At 37.3% G+C, this 24977-nt stretch overlaps 1 protein-coding gene across 2 annotated transcripts in view; it reads left to right on the plus strand.

Annotated features, from left to right (window-relative positions):
• The window catches only part of srgap1a (SLIT-ROBO Rho GTPase activating protein 1a), a 76296-nt gene that overhangs the window by 45143 nt on the left and 6176 nt on the right, over positions 1-24977 (plus strand). For both annotated transcript variants that reach the window (XM_060878079.1, XM_060878080.1), the window contains exons 8-18: positions 873-974; positions 5483-5680; positions 5834-5918; positions 6866-6893; positions 9624-9657; positions 10962-11022; positions 12248-12325; positions 12649-12783; positions 18148-18253; positions 18503-18727; positions 20152-20231. In XM_060878079.1, the coding sequence (XP_060734062.1) occupies positions 873-974; positions 5483-5680; positions 5834-5918; positions 6866-6893; positions 9624-9657; positions 10962-11022; positions 12248-12325; positions 12649-12783; positions 18148-18253; positions 18503-18727; positions 20152-20231 (1132 nt within the window). The remainder of the gene's footprint in view (positions 1-872; positions 975-5482; positions 5681-5833; positions 5919-6865; positions 6894-9623; positions 9658-10961; positions 11023-12247; positions 12326-12648; positions 12784-18147; positions 18254-18502; positions 18728-20151; positions 20232-24977) is intronic.

Raw genomic sequence — 24977 nt, forward strand, 5'->3', positions numbered from 1 at the left:
CCATATAAAATTAAGGTTTTCTTCTCTGGATTAAAGAACTGTTGGAAATCTGTTGATTAATAATTAAACATTGCTTAATATTGGTAAGTATCATATATATATAAAAACAGCTCACTGCAATCAAATCAAATGATACAACATATTATACCACAGTGTCTCGAAAATAGTCTGGCTGCATGTTTGTATATTTGTTGTCTCTACTGTTGGGTTTTACTAGATCTGTTTTGTGTTAGTGACTCATTGCGAATTAGAAAAGGTATGCAAATGAGAAGCTGGATTCACTGTGGTTATAGTGGTTTCATTTCCCAGTTTTAATATGTCTCAGGGGGGCATGGTGGCTTAGTGGTTAGCACGTTCGCCTCACACCTCCAGGGTCGGGGTTTGATTCCCGCCTCCGCCTCGACATGCATGGTAGCTTGATTGGCATCTCTGGAAAATTGTCCCTAGTGTGTGATTGCGTGAGTGAATGAGTGTGTGTGTGCCCTGCGATGGGTTGGCATTCCGTCCAGGGTGTATCCTGCCTTGATGCCCGATGACGCCTGAGATAGGCACAGGCTCCCCGTGACCCGAGGTAGTTCGGATAAGCGGTAGAAGATGAATGAATGAATGAATGAATATGTCTCAGCTGCTAGGGAGGCATTTAAACAGAGTGTCTATTACAAATCACATTACAGTTCTTACCCTGGAGGTGTTTATTGCACTTGATTGAATTTTGCTCCCAAATTTGCACGGATGTGCCTATTTTACCTCTTGTTGCTTCATGGTTCTGGTGTAAAACCAGATTGGATTAAATATTGGGCTTATAAGGTTATAATGGTTAGAAGGTTATTTTGTCCTTTCCTAAGTGTTAATAAGTGTTTTCTCTCCTTCAGGTGTGCCAGATTACGGCACAGCCTCCGGTCCAGGCTGAGCTGATTCTAAGGTTTCAGCAGCTCCAGTCACGCCTTGCTACACTGAAGATTGAGAATGAGGAGGTTAGCAAGCCTGTGTTCTTCCATTAGCTATGATGTAAAACACAATACCGTTGCTATTTTGCTATCTAGAATCTACTTGCTCTCACAGTCCATAACTCTAGATTTCACTGAAGAATCTGGTAAATTTTGTTTTTAAATGGTGCTAAGAACTGCCTATTTTAACTAACACCTCAACCAAGCATAACACAACGGCCAGCATTTATTCATGTTGCATGATTTTATCACTCAGAAATGCAGCAGCCTTTTATTTTAGACCATTTCACACAATGGTAAAATAATTATTTCAAGAATGTACTTTTTTTTCTAAGTTACAAAGAAAGAAACTATGCAGCATTGCAAAGTATTTTTCTTTGGGATTAGCAGATCTTTTGTAAACATTTCCTGGAGTGTCACATTTACTTCCCAAAACACTTTTGTTAAAACACATATCAGATGCTCTGTAGGCCTGTAGGCCTTGAGTCTAACCCCACAAATACTGACCATATGGCTAATCGATGCATTAGTATGAGACAGCAGTAAATGTGTCTTATGCCCTAGAGCTCTATGCACTGGCAACGTATTTTGCTCCACAATTTTTTTTTAAAACTCTGCTCAGTTTTTTTTTTTTTTAACAAAATATTTATCTAAAGCTTATCCTTGGGCTGTTAAATTTCTGGATTCTTTGAAACGGTTGAAAAAAGAAGCTCATCAGATAGTCATCAACCTGCTTTTATCTTCTCTCCTTTTCTTCTCTGTTTTATCTTCATTCCACATTTTTCTGTGGAGGAAGCCATACGGGCAGGCTGCTGAAATTGCAGAAGATGACTTTGAAAGGGGGGCTAAAATTTAGCCTTTGGTTTATGGAGAGACAAGATCAGTACCTCCTCCATTGAACAGCTTGGGAAACTTGTATTTATTATATGTCATCCTTGATTTTTTTGCTACCAGATAAAGGTTGATCATACTCTTGATTTGAGTCCAGCTAGTGGATTCTTAGTTCCTAAAGGTTCTGTGACTTGTCCAGGAGGAAAAGTCAATAGGACACACCATTGAGTTTTTGGTCCTAAAGTCTGAAACATGTCATTAAATGACATGAGGTTGGGGTTATTTCCTGGACTCCTAAATTGGATCAGGTCTTTAGTGGGAATAGATTGGAGATTTCATGTCGACTGGTCACAGAAATGTCACCCTGTAAAAAAAAATAAATGTTGTATATCCCGGATGCAGAGCAAGGCTTTCTCTGTGCCACAACCTTGTGACTTTCCTTCTGAGCTCTGATGCAGCTGTTTCCTGATGTCCACGCTGCAGAACAGCACACAAATATGCTGAAACCCTGACAAAATGTATCACCTATCACCAAATGTATGACTTACTTACTCAGAGGTATTCTGGATTGGCAAGTTACTAACCATGCCAAAGTACTAACAGTGGACTCCATCTGTTATTGTTAATGTTAACAACATTTGATAAATCTTTTTATTATTAAGATTAGATTACAAGAAGCACCTTTCATACGACATCCCTGTGATTGAGTTTTTTTCTATAGAAATTCTAACTTGTCAAAATGAGTGCAACAATAGAAACCATTTAATTTGATGTGACTGGCCAAGCTTCTGTTATAGGAACTTGTTGGATTTGAGATTTCAAAGCAATGTGATGTAAGTGATTGATCGCATTAATATACTGTACCTTATCATTTACGCTACAATTCTGGTGTTTTCAGTTCATCTTAAAAATGTTTTTTTTACGTATTTAGGATAAAACTGTCATTAAGCTGTCATCTTCATTCCCAGTTATGAAGCTGCTTTTGTTCACAAAAGCCCTTATAAATATCCTAAAAATGATATCTAATGCAACAGTTTATTTCCGTTCAGACACATAGCTCATTCTTGAATGTTTATTGTTAATTTCCTGAAATGCCTAGAAAAAAAGGAGAAATAGAAACTTCCTCCTTTTTTGTCACTGGAAACTTTATCTCAGTTCAGTGTCATATATACATGTTTTTTGCAGTTAAGGTTAGCTTTTCTCTTCGATTTCTTACTCGCTCGAGTAAGATATCATTATTCTATAGATATCCTCTCATTGTTTAGCACTAAATCTGCACTCGTTTGATTCTCTGGCTTCTGTGGAAAGAATCTGTTGGTTTTGCTTGAGATAAACTTCAGTGCAGCAGATCAGAGCTAGAAATCTGTGCTCTCTGCACCCACTGCAGTGTGAAGTCACGGATTGCTGATAACTCGTATAACAGCAAGCTGTCTGCTGTTTAACAGGCTGCCACGTACATTCACACCAGTGCTAACAAGAAGAGTGCTAGAGAACTTGCTTTTCCTGTGGGCTTTAGTTCTCAAAATGAATGTGTTAAAAAAAAAGTAAATGGTGAAACAGAGACATCAGCAAAGGTATCTAGTATTTTAATGAAGAATGCAGTCAGTGTACAGACTGTTGAATATGAACACAATATTATGGGTAGAAGATTTCTACAAAACTGAAAGATGGGATCTTTTGTTCATCTGAGTCTAGATGTAAACACAAAACCTGTAGTCTCCTCTGACTCTTAAAAAACAGTGTTTGAGGCAGGAAATTAATCAAATATGTAATTTATAAACTGTACCAAACTAATTTTTCTAAACAGCTGTGTAATGCTCTTAAGGTATTTCTTTTTCCGCTCAGGTTTACTCTCTGTTTTGGCTTTTTTAAAGCATGTCCTTTAAAATGTGTACTTTAAAGACACACATACTTTTTAATCGCTTACTGTACATGCATTAAACGTGGTCAAACAAACAGGTGTGGCAGCTTTCCGGAGAAGAAACTGTCACAAAAACACAGAGATTAAGCGCTGAAAAGCAGAATACTCATAAACAGGTGAAATAGCTTATAGCGTTTTGAAACTAGAACAAAGCCAAATGAGTCATCGGGGTCAAAGACAGGTAGTAAAGACACAACAGGTTTTGTTCCAGTGTTTTTATGTATCCAATTATTTTTAGGACAGGTATTCTCCTGGAATATAAGTGGAAAATGTCAACAAATTCATTACCTATTCTTGGCTTGTGGTGGAAAGTGGAAAATTGGACCGGTTTCCCAGTTGAGAATAAACTTAGAGCACAAATTAGACTGATGCACTACATTACTTCAAATTATGTTTAAAAAATTATGCCTTGCGAATACAAATTCCAATGGACAAAATGCATTGATCAGTATCTTGATGGTGAAAGTTTTTCCTTTTTAATTAATAGAGTAGAATTGTATGTACTCATTTCTTAATCTTAAGTCAGGTCAGGGTCAAGGAGTATCCTGAGGCCTATCTAGGTAACACTAAGGTGGGAAAACACCCTCGATAGGTTGCCAGTCCAGCAAAGTTTACACATATTTACACCGATATACAAGTTAGCATAGCCAGCAAAATTGTGGCTGGTACAGTTAGCGGAAACCATAGAAAACCAAGTAAAACAACTTATTTTATTTCTTTCTAGTCTGTTGGAGAAAATCAGTAAAACATTTCTTGTTAGGAATCCTGGTTTCTAGAGTAAATTTGTATTGGGTGCAACACTATGTGACCCTCACAGTTAATTGGGGGTGGGTTGGTGGGTCGGTGGGTCTTGCTGTGTTTTTGTCGGACTACTGTCCAGAAATTTTACTACCCATAAAAACTTGAGGCTGATGGTCACAGAGGTTTGTAGGCACACACTTGAATACCTGGTTTTATTAGTCCCCCAAGGAGCATAAATGATTATATACAAGCTGAATATGCTTGATAGTCTCAGAGAGAGAGACAGAGAGGGAAAAATAAATTTTCCAGCTACTGCATTGCTCTGTAATTCAGCCCAATATTTGATTCTCCTAAAAAGACTTTATCCAAACTTCAATTTCTAATATTTCCTCTCATCAAATTATTATTATTATTATTATTATTATTATTATTATTATTATTATTATTATTATTACTACCATAATAATAATAACAATAAAAATAATACAAATAATATGTTTACACAATTTATACACTATACTATTTTATTACTGTTATAATTATTTATTATTACATGTATCAATACAGGTCACTGTCTGATCCATGTTTCAAATAAACATGCTGTTTATGGGAAAAAAATGGAACAAACTATTTCCTGAACCTTTAAACATTTCCCAACATTATTGCCCTTTCTAGCTTTTGGGGAATGTGGAGTGGCTGGTGGGGAAGTAGATGAATGAATTTCTAAAGCCTGAGTGAATCACTTCCCTCTCAGGCTTTCTGCTCTCAGACTTCAGGCGAGATTGATTGCTTTGGTCTGGTGTCATGTTCAAGGTCTGATACATTTGTACATGGCAGACAGAAAAGCAGTTTTCCTGTATAGTTCTCTTTCTGTACTTGCTTTTTAATTAAATTGTTGAATTAATTTGATGGGGAAGCAGGCATTTAAAACGTTAAAATAATAAAAATATGCACAATTGAAATGACTTAAAGTACATTAGTAAGGCAAATGAGTCATTCTCTCATTTCTTATTTATTTACTTTATTTTATTATTTCTTGCAGATCAAGAAGACCTCTGAGGCCACGCTGACCACCATCCAGGACATGGTCACTATCGAGGACTATGACGTGTCTGAGTGTTTCCACCACAGTCGCTCCACAGAGTCGGTCAAGTCCACCGTGTCCGAGACGTACCTCAGCAAACCCAGCATCGCCAAGAGACGTGCCAATCAGCAGGAGACCGAGCAGTTCTACTTCATGGTTAGTTGCAGCTGTAAATCAAAATGTGATGCTCAGGGGACTCCACAGAATAGTGCCAGTGTGCATTAAATGAATCTCTGTCAATCATACAGTTTAACTCAAACCCTCCAGCTGTTAAGTGCACTGATGTTATGCCATGCTGTCTCTTGTCAGAAATTTCGTGAGTTTCTTGAGGGCAGCAATTTGATCGCCAAACTCCAGGCCAAGCATGACTTGCTGAAGAGAGCACTGGGAGAAGGTAGCTCATACAAATACAAGCTTTTCCACATGTTTAATCACTAGACATGGCTGTGTCATTGCTATATGTACTATAATTGCATAGGGGATAATGTCTCTCACTGAGTCTCACTTGATTCTAGGAGTAACTAGCTGTCTACAGTCTTAAAACATGCAGTGATGTGGATATACTAAAAACGGAGCAATTTAAACCCAACAAGGGAAACAACTCATGATAAACTGTAGATATGAAGAGAGCGTCATAGTGATATCATCTCTGCTGTGATGTCATTTTACAGTAAATTTTTTCTTGTTTTTTTTTAAAGGTTGTATTTATATCACTATGAATACAACATATGCTTTTAAATGGATAATAATGATAATTGGGATAGTAGGTGTTTGGAGCATTTATTATTAACTCGTTTTAAAGGTCATTTAAAAACAAAGCAGGATCTTTCTCATGTAAGATCTTCTATAACAAAAACATTTGGGCAGAAGGAAGTCTTTTATATAAGCCGTCGACAATAATACTCTTTAATCAGAGTTTGTAACAAGTGTTCACAAGCTTCATGAACACTGCCTGTTGTTCAGTAATGATAATCACTATAATGATGTCCACTGTCTCATACCTAACTGCCTTGGAGTACATATAATATAAACACAGCTTCAGGTGGTGTCCAGGCCTGTGCTGGTGTGAGGTGTGTGTTGACTCAGTGAGTAGTGAAAGATAGGAGAAGTATGTTTTACTCTGGTACGACTCTTTCTCTATTTTTAGAATTGGTAAGTAACCCAGTAAAACGAGAATGAATGTGTGTACCCAGTTTTGAACCAGTTAGTATGTCATACAGTATATGCTTCACCGAGCACGTGCACAAGTCTCCAGGGGATCTTCCATAGCCAAATCACTACCAATCTGATCATGTCCTCTTATGTCTTTTCTGTCCTTCTGTTTCTGTCGTCTCTGTCTAGGTCACCGAGCAGAATACATGACCACAAGGTAAACTCATTCTCTAGTGAATATGAGAAAATATTTTTAAGAACATATTGAAATACATGTGTTGTTGGGGAAATAACATTTCCAAAGACTTTAATTATCATTTGAAATATTGGCATATTCAATGTACTGTTGATTTGTTTGTTTTTACACAATATTAGTTTGAATAATCGTATAATTAAACCTCTTCTTAATTGACAGGGTGACCAAAACGCTCATTTAAATCATTTAGGTACGCTAAAAAACATTACAAACTCAGTGTGTGTATAGAGCATATGTTCTGACCTCCATTCAGCTATAATCCAGCACAGACACAGGCAGTATTCTGCTCCTCATGGGGTTTCATCCTTCTGTCCTCTATTACCCTGCACCACCCTAGCTCTCAACTCAGAAACAGGGAAAGTCTTCAAGGCACACTTTGTGATCAGATAAAAACGTTCCCACTGGGTTAGAGTGTTGTTTGTTCGCAGTGAAGGTGACAAGCAGATCATGGGCATGACTATTATGTTCATAAATAAATGAATAGTTAAACAGAATAGAGGTATGCATTCTCGGGGGGGGGGAAGCATTTACAAAGCATTTACGGGTTCTTATATTACGTTAAACCTGTTATGGAAGAAAGTATTAGAGTTGATTAATAAAAAAGCCTCTTAAATCCAATAGGAAAATGAAATTTTAAAAAAATAAACAAAGGGCAGACATTCGATGCCCTACAAGACTTCTTACTAGTTAAAAAAAAATTATTCCCAGTGCACAGCATTTATATTTTACTAATCATATGTGCTTACTTTGCTCGCTGGTCAAGAAAACAAATTCAGCACTTGTTGGTTCACTTAATAGTGGAACAAGCGATATTATGTAGGATCACAGTTACCCCTTTCTCACAGGACCCTGGAATTCATTTATACAGAATGGAAATAGACAATCAGTATAAAAAAATAATTATTTTATTTTAATAACAAATTTGTATTTTGCTGCAATTCTGTCATAAGTTTAGGAAGGATACTATTGGGTTTCTGTGTGTAGAGTATCATGCCTCTGAGTTTAGCTGCTGGTAAGCAGAGTGATGTGAAATTGCCCCCTGCTGAGCAAACAGTTCACCTGTTTGTTCACACAGAGAAAAAACAAACAGCACACAAACTACACACCTCAAGCATTTTTCATAATAAAATACACAACAAATGAATGAAAACAAAAAATGATAAGATTTAAAGCATTAAAGCAGTACCTTTTGGGATATAAATCTGATGGTAGGTCCCCTGTGATCTCAGCATGGGAACACAGCTTCTGTAACAATAAAAAAAATGCTCTTTACTGCTCACAAAAAGATGTATGAGTGGTAGATCTGTGCGTGTGCAGTTCTGACTGAACCCTGATCATCAAAATCAGTTTTATCCTCTTCTTGTTCCAATTCTAACTGTTATGTGCGTAGCTTCTTGGCATGATTGTGAATGCCATGCATTACAACTGAGGATTGATTGATAGCAAAGCCCAAGGTATTGATTAAGATTCTGATCACATCAGACCTATCCCATGTTACTAGCAAACTCACTTGTGAAATTCCTCACAAGTTTCCTGAACATGCTCAATCAATTAAACCCTATAGGAGTCTTCTTACACAACCTGAACAGACTTCAAGGACACGTTCAGCCATAATGCAAATGTTCAGTGTCCTGTTCATGACGCCATACTCATCCTACACTCGGAGAGCTTTTCTCTGGCAGGACTCACAGTGCTGATTACTGGGTTTGATGTAATATTAGCTGTGCAGTTGAGTCTAATCAGCATCAGCATTTTAAAAGGTCAAACAACATATTACATGCTGCCTCATACTGCGCATTCTGAGACGCACAATGAAAAAAGTAAACGTCTTTAGTTTGTGCTACAGTAAATGTTATGAACAAAAGAAACCACAATTGAGGCCCAGATCTCACTCAGTTTTTAACATAAAGCTTTTTAGTGGCAATTTGAAGGCCTTTATAAAGGTACATGCACATGGTACTGGAAACTGAGCCAGTAACCTGCTTCAGCCTCAACTTTTCCTGAGATTATTACATTCTGTCTATTTAACATGGAGACACACACAGGAGAAACATGGGGCAATGGTTGTGTGTGTGTGTGTGTGTGTGTGTGTGTGTGTGTTTCTGTGTGTGTGTTACCCATTTTTTGTTCTAATATGGAATCGGAGCCATTGAGGATTCTGGGACGCAGTGAGCCGTTTAAGATTAGATTTGCTAGCTGATTTATTACTTAATCATCTGTAGGGGTGTAATGATTCATAGTGTACAAATAATAAATAAATGTTTCAATAAATTTATATCTGGCAATAAGAACTCTCCAGAGATCTGTACCACCACCAAGCACATAAACAAGTATGTTGATGATGCATATTTTATTGCTTTAAGCTATAAATATAAAGCTATAATTATTATTCAACCCCCCAAAAACAAAGTAACATGGGTTAGATGGAAATGAAATGACTGAACAGCCAAGAAAATCTTACAGGTTTCAGCACTGACACTGACGGAGTGACGGAGAACGTTTTGTGTGTGTGTGTGTGTGTGTGAGCACCCCCAGTGTTCTCTAACTATAAGACTGACTCTACAGTACCTTTGGCAGACTGATAATAACATGTGGGCTGTTATTGTTGGCTTGTAGTGCTGGGACTGAATAACTGGTTTTCTTTCTCTGTTTCTCTCTCTTCTATGTTCTTAATCTGTTCTTTGCTCATAGCCGTGGACGGCGGAACTCTCACACCCGGCATCAGGTAGAGCTTTTGTCATGCCACAACTGGCTTATGCCGTCTCTTGCTTCTTCTCGCAACCTCAACATGTTTAGTTTATGTATTATTGTGAATTTGGCTACGAATGAGAGAAGCAGACCCACTGTATGAATAAAGGAAAATGTATTCAGTCTATAGAATATAGTTTATTGTAGAAGCATATTGTAGAATCTCTTCTGTATCGCTGAAGTCCCACAGTTTATTTATATTTTGATTATTGGTTATTAAAAGAGCCTTATAGTGCGCTGATTGTTTTGTTTTGTTTTTTTTGGGGTGAGTAGAAAAAGAAATGCATAAAATTTAGTTTAACTGTTAAAAACAAGTTATATCTTGCTCTGAATATTTTAGATATCAGCAAACTCCAAAGTTTGGTTCCACTTGAAATTTGAAGTGCCTTATCTTATTTCTTTGACTGTTTTATTAATGTGACATAGCTACAAACTCTCAGGATTATGTCATATTTAAAGCTTTCGAAGATTAAAAAGGTTCAAGCAGTTTACAGTCAGCTGTCAAGTTAAGAATCCAAGGGATAAGAATAACATTTTTAGCACAGTTTTATAGGAAAATAACAATGTACACAAGGATACTGTTACCAATTACAGTGACGAGCATAATTCTGAAATTGCACTCAACTGTAGATACGGAAACAATCTAATTCGTATTTTGGGTAATTACATTAAAATAAATATGAATAAATGTTTTCTGCCACACAATATATTCTTATCTACTTGATAAGTTTGATAGTTCTTATCCAAGTTGGAATATTTTCTGAACCAAGCTGAATAGCTTGATCTCTAGCCGGTCTGCCGGTCTGTCCACAGCCATCTCTTTATTAAAAGCATGTAACTAAGGATCGAGCCAAGACCAGAGCTAACAGTGGCAACTTCAGCCAAGAGAGAGATAACAGAGGTTTAGCCTGCAACAAGCAGAGACAGTCTTCCCATTGAAAAACACCTAGATAGTTTCTCAGACTTGTTAGTGTTCGTGTTTTTGTGTTGTCCTATTGTGTTGTTTAGCTCAAGCTATTATCCTGCACAATGGGGTGTAGAATTAGATTCTGTTCATTACATATATTCATTACGAGAGGTGAAAATTTTAAACAAAATAAAATGATCCCCGCTGGGCCTGTGATTACTTCTCTCGCATACTAACACTTAAACCAAACAGCATGCCTTATGGTTTAAAGGAAATGCAAAGTTTTGCTTGGTTGATATGAAAAATAAAAACATTTATGCATTACTTTGCAGCAGTGTATCATCAGTATTTCATTGTTACCTTTCTTTTAAAAGGACTCTGGACAAGTTATTCCACGAGTGGTAGAGAGCTGCATTCGATTCATCAATCTTTATGGTAAGCTGTATTCTAGTTATATCCTCTCTACTTCCGTACAATTACATGCTGCAAACGAGTGATTATTGTTACTGCACCATGGGAATAGCTCTAAAGGGGAAATTTACTATAGCGCTTGTGTTCCGGCATCTCTTTTCTTTATTGGCTTCTCTCCACAGACTGGCTCCAGCGAAGGCGCAGAGACTGCAGTTTGGGTGTGGCTCTGTGTGTCTTGATTGAATATGTTCCAAACCCCCAGCAGAGTCTGTGCAAAAAAAGCCCATATGTCTTTGAAAAAGTTTGGCACTTACATCAGAGGAGTGCAGGAATAATTACAGAAATGTTTTTTTTATTTAATCTTGACTACCTCTTTTATTCAATGCTAATTTTGACAATTTTGCAAAAGGTGACTTTCACCTCAAGCAGCACAGTCCAGAAAGGGGCAACAATTGTCTCCTCACACCTCCAGGGTCCACAGTTTGATTCTGGGTTCAGGTTTCTGTCTCAATAGAGTTGTTTATATTCACTGTTTTTGATTTCCTTGGTGTTCTCTGGTTTCTACCCATTTTGTTCCTGAGTGGCACAACAGTAGTGCATTTACTATATTATTCATTCATCTCAAGGACAAATGATGCCATAGCCATAACTCCATGGCTGGGAGCCAAGGAAATTGACTGTGCTCTCTGGGTAAAAGGAATAGCACTCCCCACCCCCACCCCCCCACCCCGCACCGCCCAAGCGTTATATTACGCTGTGATGCCACGGTTTAAAAAGAAGCTGGCTTTGCATGTTTTTGTGACAGCAAGTGCTAACCTTCATCACCCAGGATAGAGGAGAGTTAGTAAGAATTGTCAAGATTGAATTAGGGATCAAAATAGATTCCAAAAACATGGGCACAGTTCAGCTCTGGATCTACTGCAAACATGACCATGATAATGTAGTGACTAAAGATAAGTGAATGCATGACTTCGGCCTCTCTGACATTCATTAATTAAATCTGACTAATGAAAGTGAGTATTTTTGTATGTAAATGGATGGCCTTTGCAGTTTGCCATTTTGCCATTTCATGCTTTTGTTTATGAGCCAAAGCTCATCTTTTCAGCCAGTCTAATAGAACATCTGGACGAAACTGCGTGTAATATTATAGAGTTATTATTTTCACTTATTCTACTCTCTCTCTCTCTCTCTCTCTCTCTCTCTCTCTCTCTCTCTCTTTCTCTCTCTCTCTCTCTCTCTTACACCACAGGTCTTCAGCATCAAGGCATATTCCGTGTATCTGGCTCTCAGGTTGAAGTCAATGATATTAAGAATTCATTTGAGAGAGGTGGGTGGTGAATTGTTGTCACAGCGTCGGGCTTCTAATATATTAATGAGCAGTGACTGTTATGTAAGCGTAGAAACTCTTATCTGCTATGACCCATGCTGAGTTTATATGGTGCACGAGGATTACAGGAAAATCCCTAGTATTTCTATTTGTTTGTGAAAGTTTGTGCTTATTTGTTTTTTGCACATTGTCATGTGTTTTCTTTGAGATTGTATAAATATGAAATTGCGACAAGCCATGGCAGTGTAAAATTCCTGTAATGTGGCATTACTGTTTATCTCAGAATATAAGCTTCATTTACTGAAAGCTGCTGTGTCTCCCAGGCAACGATCCTCTCACTGATGATGAGGATAACCATGATATGAACTCAGTGGCAGGAGTTCTCAAACTCTACTTCCGAGGACTGGAGAACCCCCTCTTTCCAAAGGAGAGGTTTAATGACCTTATCTCCTGCATCAGTAAGTGCACACATGCGCACATAATTCAAAAGAATCATGGTCTGAATCACGAAAGACATAAATTCTTTTAGTTAGGTAGATGTACAAAATCTGCACATATAAGGAAGATTAATTACAACATCTCTGAACATTAGACATTACATGAAGTTTTGCTAGACATTATAAAATAAAGGCCAATGGCAATTAACTAAGCGCCAGTATAGCCACACACACACACACACACACACACACACACGGCAGGCTGATTTCTTTTCCTCTCAGTACATTATAAAAAGTTTACAGAGACACAAACCCAACAAGTTTAGCCAACAATATTTTGTATATAATTGGTTTAATATAGAATTAAAAAAATATCAAGCAGTTAAACTGATGTAAATTTTATTTGTAAAAAAATTCTTGACATTCAAATATTAAGATTAAGCAAAAATATTAAGCAAAAAAGTGTTCAATAGGATGTAAAAGAAAAAGGATGTGAGCCTATTTTTTAATAGACAAAAATGAAATTGGAAAATTTGTGGAAACATTTTTCTGGAATTGTACATTTTATTTATTTTATTTAATTTGTTATGAATTTATTTAAGATTTTCTTATATTTATAGTTTATTATAGTTAATAAGAAGAAATATTGGATGGATATAAGTATCGGCTGTGTGTGTGTGCACTGAAATCTTTCACAGACAGGCTTTGACTCTTTACAAGATAAAGCAGATACTGATGAATGAATGAATGAATCAAACCAGAGAGTTCCAGAGAGTCCTTTTTTAGTTCTTTTTATATGTGATGAAGTTAGGCTTAGTTGTGTTCAGGCAGTCGGTACTGTGTGTGGTATATTTCTCATCATATCAGAGTGCCATCAGTCTTGTGTTCTCACAGTAAAAGCTCTCTGTACATAAAGCCACAGTAAAGCTGTAACAGTGGCTGTATTTAATACACATCTGTAGCCTCAGGCTAAGACTGGCAGCTTCACTGTGCAGCACTGTGTCCATCCGTGGCATGACACAAAAATGCATCAGCTCAGCTTTGTGCTGGAGTGAATGGCACATTGTCACAACGCCGGTTTAGGAGGTTTTGCGTGATCAGATAGCTGTTTTATTTCTTTATCTCTATTGAGCTCAGCATTATTTAGTGTAAGGGAAACTGTGGTGGGGTATGAAGGGTTTAATGGACAAAGCAGATACCGATGTGTGGGTGTGCATGAGAGACAGGGTTTGTTTGTGAGAACATGTATATGGATATGTGACAGGATGCTTGCAGTAAGGTAGAAATCTCTGTGTAGGCTGGTCAGTCAGTCAGCATGACTGATAGGGATTCCCTGCTGTTTACTCACAAACCACATCTCTTTCCTCTTCTGTCAGAGCGCTGGCCTGAAACTCAAGCAGCTGCATGCCAAACTCCTCTCTCACATATCATTTACTCATTTCCTGCCTCACTGCTTGTCCCTTGCTTTATAATACAGTATATTATTATTATTATTATTATTATTATTATTATTATTATTATTATTATTATTAGCATGCACGTTGATATGAGTCATTTCACATCACAGACAGAGAAGTTCTCTGAATTGCTGTTTAAGTTCGAGCCTGTTTCAGCTTCTCTCTCTCTCTCTCTCTCTCTCTCTCTCTCTCTCCCTCTCACACACACACAGCTTAGCTCACAATCACACACAGCTTAGCTCTCTTAGCTAATTTAAATTCCTTGCTCTTTCCACTCTAAATAGAATCCAGTCTGAGTTGTTGCAATGACTGTGGCAGAATTTAAAGTCTGTTTGTGTTGCTTCAGGCTTCCAGCTGGTGTGTCTCTCATTCAGAAATATGCGAGTCAGACACGCAGGCACGTGTAAGACAAAGTAATGTGGCATGGCAAATTCCCAAAAGCTCATCTCTCACAAGGCACAGCAGGCAGCTTTTTTCTAACGTGACAAGGCTATTTTAAGCTGCTATGAGCGGATGAAAGGATCTGCAGCGGCAGATATGGATGAGCACAGATCCCTTGTGTGTGCGTGCATGAATGTGTGTGTGCTTGTGTGTGCAGGAACAGAAGTACGGCACATCTTGTGCCTTGTAATCTGCCATCCAAGCACCATAGTGAAGTGCTCAGTAAGTCGGCAGAATGTAAAGAGAGAAACTGTATTATTTAGCTCAGAGCTGTAAACAGTGAAGCATCCTGTCTGACATCTTATTATAGACATTAATACTGCCAGATAAACTTTGTTGTTCAGCTGAGGTTCAGACCTTGTTTCTAGTTTACAGACACTGCTTTAATAATCAGCTCTCTTAAGGTTTGAAGTGCTGATAGAGGGAGACTGCATTATTAAAAGAATACCTGTAAAGTGACTGATTTATTAATCACCTTCCTTAATGGAGCATTTGTCTCATGTTAGATGACTGGTCTCTGAGGTTTGTTTTCAGATTATTGAGTGCTTGATGTAGGTCTGTATCTGTGCCACCTCTAAATTTTGGATATGTGAAGCATATGTCGATGTATGGGTGTGTTACTCAGGGACATTGGACTGAGACTAGTGTGCTTGTTCTAGAGGAGTATCCCATGTTGACGACCAGTTTTTTTAAAAAAATCAAAACTAGTTTCAATGCGTTATGGTTATGTGATGGTAAAGAAAAATGCTCACCAACATGGTGGTTTGCAGCATCGTTTTAAAAATACCTTATACAGTATATCACAGCAGTTTCCCAAATGTCAGTTTTCTTAAGAAAATTCAGAAGCCCTTTTGGAAATAAAAAAAATTCATAAATAAATAAGTCAGTATGGATATTCTATTTTGAATATACCAAGGTTGCAAATCTAATGTCTCTAGACATTCTTTTTTACTCTTTTTTTCTAAACTTACAAAGAAGGCCAAAAAAAAGGGACATAATCCAATCCTTAGCAAGCTTCATAGTTTCTTCATATTACAGGTTTTGTTTTGCTAGGTAAAAGAAAAGCTAATGCAGACAGATTAGGGCTTTAGTTTCTATATTCTCTTTATAATGCTATTGTAGTGATGTAACATATCATATTTGTGTCCTTTAGTAAACCTTTTGTCTATGTACTGTGGTCTTCTCACATTACCGAGTTTGTTTGGCTAGCATCTTTATTTGTAACTTCAGCAGTAAAGAAACTGATTGTTTTATAAAAAAGGGTCATAAATCTCAAAGACAAGGGAAAAAAATCCCACAACCTGATCATAAAATCAGTTCACGGTTGTTTTTTATTCTCCCAGGAGCAGAATTTTATTTTTTCAGTATTAAACTGATATGTAACACCAGTAAGTTGAAGGTTTCTGTTTCAGTACAGCTCAGCTTATGTGTCTGTTTAAAAGCAAATGATGTGCATGGCTCTCTAAAGTGGCAGATCTTCTCCAGTGCCCTGTTTTGTCACAAAAGTAGCAAGCTTTGCATATGCTTGTTCGGGAAAGAGTGTGACAGAGCGAAAATTCAGCCATGCTGATATGGACGTAGGATTTGGTTACTGTCATCCAAGTGCATTTGAACAGCGTTCCGCATGTGTGCTAATTAAAACCAGTCAGATTCCACTGCACCCGATCCCACAGTTAGTCTGCAGCACGTTCACCCTTTTTTTGCCAGACAGAAATAAGAATGATGGCCATTTAGAGAAGTATTCTATGCCAAAGGCAGTATGAGTTATGAGTACATTATATACGTCCACACTAAATCAGATCCCGCTTTATTTATAACAGGTGTGAGTAGGAACGTTCAGATAGAGAGGTGGCGTTAGATATGCAGAGCTGCTGATGTGCCGTGGCTGACACATTTTAGTGCAAATACAGGACTGAATAATTATTTGTGAATGTCGTGCCATTCACCACAACAGAACGGACCGAGAGTGTGATCGAGCATGGCTCTGTCTCTTTCATTTCCTTTTTCTCAGATATTATTTGTTCTGTTAAATGTGTAATATTTTAATGGTTTATATCTTCTGTAATGAGATCAGGATTCGTGATGCGTTTCAGTGTGAACAATTTACAACTCATCTTATATGTTAGGTTTTTATAACTTTTATTAGGCTATTTTGGAGTAACAGAATTGTTTGTTTTATACTCATAAGTTGATTTAAAATATAAGGTACATTATTGATACCATACTGTATGTCAACACACTGAAGCGCATTATTTTCCCATAACAGGATGTCGTACATTTTTTTTCCTTCACAGCAGTTTGCCAACTTTTTCTAGTTACATGTAGAGATATGTCCATGAGACACATTAGATCCTGTTTGCCTTTCCTCCATTGTGCTCTCTATTTTCTTCACTGAAGACAAAAAATACCACATCTTACCACAGACAACCTCCAAATTCCTCCTGAAGACTTTTCAGTGGTGTAAAAATTACTGCTCTGACAATGGATAGACTCTTTCTGTACATATGATAAACAAATGTAACACAAAGCTTCATCAGATCAACAAAAATAATTTTTTTCTTGTTAAAAAATACACCGTGTACCTGTGCATGAGTTGTTAGTATATTATAGTAAATCATACTAGAACAAACACATAGAAACCTGTCAGAACTACTATTAGGGAAACTTTTTAACAACCCCGATTATACGACCAATCTTATTTGAGAACGCAGAAATGCTGTCGTAGAATTATGATTGATACCACTTTTGATTGGCTAACAGCTCCAGGTAAAAAAAAAAAAAACACTCCAGTACTCAAATACTCCTTGTTTCCTATTGTGTAATCATGAAAATAATTTGTAAATAATAGTTTAGACTAGATCTATATTTATCCATTTTTTATCTATCTTGTGATGGATTTTAACATTGTCTGTAATTTATTTGGTAAAAGGCACTATAGCTGGGGGGGACTAGGAAGTGTGCTCTAAGTAATAACAGTGAGTTTGAGGTGTTCTTTAATTCTATTATCTCTAAAACAAGTTTTAAAATTGCTATGTGTATGTGGTATGTAATAAAGACAATTCCTTTCCAACATCTGAAAATAGTTAATGTGCTGAAGTGTGCTTTTTTCCTTTTAACTGAACATTTTATTAAAGATTAGACTTGTCACTGTTGATGATTTAGGTAATATTTCTACATGCAAGGCCTTCCAGATTTAGAATATAAAAAGCTGATGAGATGCCATAAGCCTAACATTTAAGCATCACAGTGACTAAAATATATCCAAAGCCGGCTCTTGTGAGTCAGAATTTTTTTTTTTTCACATTCAAATGTCTCTAAAACTAGACACTTGTCTTCTTAATTGAGAATTTGTGCTTAATCTTTCACAGCTTCTGAACAATTGTTTTGCTTTGACTAATATATGATTAATCTCTCTCACTCTCTCTCTCTCTCTCTCTCTCTCTCTCTCTCTTCTCTCTCTCTCTCTCTCTCTCTCTCTCGTTCTCAGGAATAGAAAACCTGTATGAGAGGGCCCTATACATTCGTAAAATCCTCCTCACTTTACCCAGATCTGTCCTCATAGTCATGCGCTACCTGTTTGCTTTCCTCAACCAGTAAGTCTCAATACACACACTCATGTCATTGAACTCAGGACCCTGCTCATGTAACACACACATAGGATAGGTGTATAACATAAAACATGGTTATGAACCCACATCTTTTAGAAATACCATTGTGTGGTTGAGATTGTAATGTGAGTTAACGCCTACCATAATAATCACACTCCGTCTACATCTGACTCATGTCACACTCTCCAGCACTGCTTCATGTGTTCCTCATTGCTTCCCACTGTGTGTTTGCAGTCTGTCCCAATACAGTGATGAGAACATGATGGACCCCTACAACCTGGCCATTTGTTTCGGCCCCACGCTCATGCCCACCCCTGAAACCCAGGACCAGGTGTCTTGCCAAGCTCATGTCAATGAGGTCGTTAAGACCATCATCATTCACCACGAGACCATCTTTCCTGATGCCAAGGAGCTAGACGGTCCTGTATACGAGAAATGCATGGCTGGAGGAGACTACTGGTGAGAAACGGGGGATAAAAACATCTGTTTGGTTTGCACTGTAATGATTGGACCAGTGCTACTGATGGAGAGCAGCGTGGCTTGGAGGTTTAGATTTGATTTTGATTTGTGTGTTGTGTATGTGGTACAAACCGGAGTGCTGAGTTCAGCTTTAATACATTCAACATATGTTTAAGTGAGCAAGAGAGAGAGAGAGAAGGAAAGCTCAGCCAACTGTGTGCTCTGGAGTCTTTGAGGGTAATTAGATAAAATGAAGAGGTGTCTGTACTAAGAGCTTCTGACGGGACAGGACACTTTTGTTGTGAGCACTTCACATGACTGCCTCAGCTAGGGGAGACAGACAAAAGACTTTCAGAAAATTATAGTCATTACGCTAAGAATTACTTGAAAACAAAAAGATAGTAATTCCTCCATGCTTTAAGGAGGAGTACAGGAAAGGCTTAATGTCCATTATGAGATGTCTCAGGTGTGTGTGTGTGTGTGTATGTGTGTGTTGGTGTGGGGTGGGAGTGGGAAAGCATACCTTTCTGTCATCTTTAAAATAAAACCTCTCTGGAGAAATGCTGAAGTGGTTCAAACAGATCTCTTTGCATCTGTCCTTGAGCTGTTTAGGTCACACACACATAAACGCAAACACACACACAGATGGACAAAACACCTCCCCTCTCTCTCTTTCTTTCTGATGACATGGCATATAGGTGGCAGTGTTAAGTGAGTGTTGTGTTTCAGATATTATGGCTGTAAGTTCCACTTTTAAACGAACACTTCACCTCGGAGAGCATCTCGATCACCCTGACAGCAATCCCCAGAATATTAATGGCTTCCTTCAAAGCCACACACATGCTCTGAGAAGCTTAAGTGACTTCTGTGGGAAAACGTTCTCCACTGTACAGTATGTGGCCCTGTGGGAGCTGAGCTGTTTAGAGCAGAAGATAATACACAAAGCAGAAAAGCAGAGATTTTAGGTAAATTAGCTCAAATTAGATTAGCTAGATTACTGAATGAATGTAATCAGAAATCTCTGATTTTGTTTGGAATGGTTTCAGACACACTGGTGTTTATTGCAAAAAAAACTTGCATACATAATGGACCATCATTATCATTATGCCAGAGAAAGACAATATAAAATATTTAAAATAATAATAAAAAAAAAACTATAAAAGAAAACAACATATTTAAAATTTTTCAACAAATTTATTTGATGGTTGGTTTTTTAGGATATTTGTGTCAGTTTATCTCCTTGTTTCAGAAAGCTAGGCTGTTTGCTGCAGCGCCCCCTGGTGTCTGCTTGACATTGGAACCTGATGAGTTAATGAGCTTTTGGTTAAATTGTTTTAGCGACTTTCTTTTTATCCATTTTATCATGTGTGTAATATACATTCAATTTCATGATCTTTATCTCCCTGCTGCTGTTTCCTCTGCAGTGAAAGTCCTTATAGTGAGCATGGAGTCCTGGAGGAAGTGGACCAAGACGGAGGCGCAGAGACACACACCAGTGAAGATGGTAAATGTGTTTTAGTGCTCAGATAGTTTACATAAACAGTGAAATAATTTGTAAACCAGATAATTTATGATTTAATTTTGCAATCTAAATTGATAATAGGTCTGAATTTGGCTCATGCAGTGGATAAGTGTTTTTTTTCTCCAGGGATCCCAGTTTGATACGGTTTCCACAGGGTTCTCTGGTTTCTTCCCAACTTACAAAAACTTTTCAGTAGGTGGATTGGTGACTTTGCCCCTGGGTGTGAATTAGTGTGGAAATGTTGATGTCCAGCGGTGTATTCCTGCCTTCTTCTCTGTGTTCTTATGATTCCATATTTTCCTATTTATGCTGCACTGAATCAATGACAGGTCAACATGAGTCTATAAGCATCAGTATCCTGTACTCTTTACATTACTTAACATTTCCAGTGCTGTGCTTCTTGAACTGTGTAAAGTAAAGTAACCAGTGTGACCAACACTGGTTGGTCCTTCATTGTGACCAACTTCGCTCTTAAGTCTGTCTACATCCTGCCTACATCTATTTTTAATCCCAAGGAAGGATTATGGCTAACACTATTTTTGGTGTTAGTCATTGTGAGTACAGTATATCTTAGTAAAGTTAGGATTCTCCTGAAAGTGTGTGAAGTTTAAATGGAGTAATAATAACTAACCCTGCCTTTCTTAATAAAAATTGCTTGGGAATGGGAGTAAAGCACAGCTTTTAGTCGTCATTTTATATTATAATCTTGGCAAATGTGGGTCTCAACAAAAAGAACAGAACCTTTATCAGTTCTGTGAGGTTCATACTAAGGTTTTAAATAAGTGCCAGCGCTTTCTTGAGTAGTTTGCAATCTGCTAGTGGTGCTGTAGTGTACAAGAAGATTCTTCAGAGAATTTAATATTGCTTGCAATTTCAGCACAGGTTTATTTATTTATCATTTTTATAGCATGTTTGACATAGGTTTATTGAGATATTTGTGGTGTGGCCCAGGTCAGTGTGAAAAAAACAGACACTAGAGCTGAAATGCACACCAAATCCAAAGTAAACAAGACTCGATTGAGGATGTGTCCATCTTGGGGGGGGAAAAATACAGGTTTTAGATTTGAAATACTTTCTAATCCTTTATTCTGCTCATCACAGTAGCTTTTCAGGGAAACTTAGAGGAAACAGCTGTCAGAGTGACAAAAATGAAAACAATTCCTATGAAAGCAGACATATTTCCTGTCTCTCAATATAGTACTGAATTCTTTTTATGTGCACCTCATCTGAGGAAGCAAAAACAACCTCATCTATTGCACTGATTTTCTATTAGGCCACTACAATTTAGTATGATTGTTGAGTTGTTTCCATGCAGATTTGTCAAGCATCATTTGAAGTGGTTTTGATGTTAATGCTGTATTTTTTCCTGGCAGATCTTGAGTGAACTCTTGTACGGTCAATTCTCTATAACTAAGTTTTGTTTCACTTATGCTTTAAATGGACGACTCTGGTTCTCTCAACAGTCAGGTTTTATAGCAAAACATGTAGACATGTAGACCCATTAATGAGGAATTACAGGAAGTCTGTACTCATTCTGTTAAACGTCACCCACATCAGGCGCCTGTGCACATTCCCAACACGCCGCGTTTGTCATGCCTCCTATCTTGGTTTTTCCAAACACTGCCAGAAAGACGGATCTCATTTCCATGGCAATTGTAACAGCACCCAAAACCTTATTAGTCTTGATCATACAAGCTTTTCAGTTACAAACATCAGTCCTCATCAAGTCTTTAAACAGCATCTCAGCATGATGAGAATTATTTTGGCCTGTTCTCATCTATTCAGACTACATGAGTCATATGCATTAATTCATTCATCCACCAGGGCCCACATAGACTCCTGATTGTGTGTGTCATCAGCTGAGTTTTCCGTCAGCTCCCACAGATGTAGGCTTACACTTATAGGTCCCAGTTCATTACTGTGAGCTGCCATGGTTTTCTGTCCCAAATGTTTTTGCTCTGAGGGCTGTGGAGGGGCTGCTTTCCAGAACTCACAGTCAAAGGCATACTCATAGCATGTTAAACCCCACTGTGAGCTTTGCCTTGACAGAACTCCCTTAGGCTCACCCCAATTATGTATAAACTGCTATCATTGTTATTTGTATGTCTTTTATAGAAATTAACTTGTGTTTGATTACTGGATACTGTTATTAGTTTCTGCTCATCCATCCTAGAGTCCTTCCTCATGGGGCTGTTATGTGTGCAGTGAGACCCTGAGCATTATGTTGTAACCATTGCTTTGTTTTTATAGACTACATGAAATGAAACAACATTGCTATTAGAGAGCAGAATATGTATGAGTGTCTGAGTGAGAGGACACTTCTTTTACACTTTTTATGTAAACATATTATTACATTAGCATGTTGGTATTGATAATAGCAATAATAAAATATCCATTCCATCTTCGGAATGTCCTAATAATATTTTCTAATACATCTTTATAACTTCCACCACACTTCTTTAAATCTGCTTACAGTATCTGATCAGCTGTTGGAATCTTCAAATTTTATTTTTACATGAATTTAATAGAACATCATATCCCCAAAGAAACAAATGTGGGCAACCTAGAAAGTGTAAAATCAGACCATGCAAAATAGTGATGGTACAGCTGATGTACAGTAGATCAGTACAGAGAAAATTTATTTTTATTTAAAAGTTGTTTTTTTAAATTTGATACAGTGCTAAAACTTTCTGCAATTTTAAAATGGACGCATTTTATATTTATAAAATTAAATATTATATAATCTACTGCAATATATTAACTCAAGCACATTCATCATAGAGAATTAAAATTGTACAAAGTATGCTAGAATATGCCATGTCCCAAATCCACATCCACATACATGGAGGACAAGCAATACAGCAGTCATTATAGTCACAGCTTAACTCCTTTTTTCCATTAATGTCAATACATCAATGTTCCATCTGGTAATAATATGTCTCTGGGTGAGAGGTCAATAGTTCTTGGTGTTGATTTACAGTAAGTGGACACAATGCGAGTGCTGTTTGGAGTCACAGTTAGAGCTGTGTGTCTTATTTGGACTACTCTGCACGGGTCATTAGTTCCCCCTCGGTCACCCGCTGGTCCATCTGGAGACTGGAGGCTGTGGTGAGCGCAGTGGAGCATGTTCTATTTGCTCGGCAGAAACTGCTGAGTTGTGGATTTTTAGCCCTGCTTGAACCAGTTTAGTCAATTTTCTTCATGAATCAGATTGTTAATCCTTATCTGGATAATTCGGTAGGTTAAAATAACGTCAAATGTAATGTAAGACTTGCAGTTGTTTAAAATGAGGCCTTTCTTGCAGTTTGAATGTTTGTGACAAATTAATAAATGTAAAAGATGGATTCTTTAGTGGTTCATCTTTTTTTGTGTCCTCACTGGTACTGAAGGTTAGCTTCTACCTGCACAGCTGATTTTTGCACAATATACACAGCTCCATCCAGCACAGAAAGAGCATGTGAGAAAGATACCGAGAGAAATAACAGAGAAAAGGACATATGCACAACACATGAGCATATTGATTTCCTTGCTGTCACTTTTATTAACTGATTGTCAGTCTGAGACATGGCCTATTAATTCAGACTGAGCAAATTCCCACCTGTCACGTCCCATTGACTGTGTATATTGCCAGTCACTGAGAATGAGATGAGAAAGATTTTTTACTCAGTCTATGTGAGACGGCTTTACATTTCATGAATCTTCTGCTGTTAAACATTTGTCACCAAAAAAAATGAAACCTTTTTTTAAAATTATTTATTAACCAGCATAAACATTTAAATTTGATCTTTTATTGTTATAAATACACTACAAGTAAAATAAATACTTTAGTTTTTATATTATTGTATTTTTCTTATGACTGTTTAGTCATATTTGCCAACAACACATAAAGTAAGGATAAAAACACAAAGTCAGAAGAGTGGTGTGATGCCAATAAGAGCAGGTCCCAACGTAGATCCTCATATATTGTTCCACAGCTATTTGCCAATCATTACAATTTTACACATTTTTATCCATTTCTTGTTACATTTCATGTTGTGGAATGTCTATAATACAATTCGGGTCCTGTCATTTGCTCAACACAAATGTTGTATTAGAAAGTTAAGCAAAAAAAATTCTGCTTGTGACAAAGAAACTGCAAAGCGCTAGACCTTGAAGACATCCATATGAGAATATTTACAGTTTAACTTCTGCCTGTTACAAAGCAGTGACACTGGAGACTCCTTCCAAAAATGGAACAATATATCCTAAAGTTCACAGTATCAGCAGTTATACATTTCACATCTGCCATACAGTAACATTGTTACTATAGAAATTAAATCAATATTAGCAATATTAAAAGCAATATTAGCATAGCCAAATGATTTGTAGTTGTCACTACTATCAAATCAACATCTGACCAATCAGAGTTAAGAATTCAGCAACAGGGCAATTAATTTTTTTTTTTTTATCTTGTCATCCTATTGCTGGTGAAAATGTAAACATTCTCTGAGCCTTTTTTTTTTCACAACTTACTGGTAATGTTAGCCAAATGGCCTGTAAACATTTCCCTTCCTACTGAACATGACAATGTTTTCATTATATCCCCTTTCAGTCAGCCCTTACACTGCTGAAGAGTGAGAACTGTTATGACGGTCATGTTTTATTGGTTGCTGATTGGGACAGCTTTGTTTTTGAATGTGCTGTGGAAAAAAAGCCTTTGTGGTTGGTTGAAAACACATCTCATTGTGA

Source organism: Tachysurus vachellii, chromosome 9 (genome assembly GCF_030014155.1).
Source record: "Tachysurus vachellii isolate PV-2020 chromosome 9, HZAU_Pvac_v1, whole genome shotgun sequence".
NCBI lineage: Eukaryota > Metazoa > Chordata > Actinopteri > Siluriformes > Bagridae > Tachysurus > Tachysurus vachellii.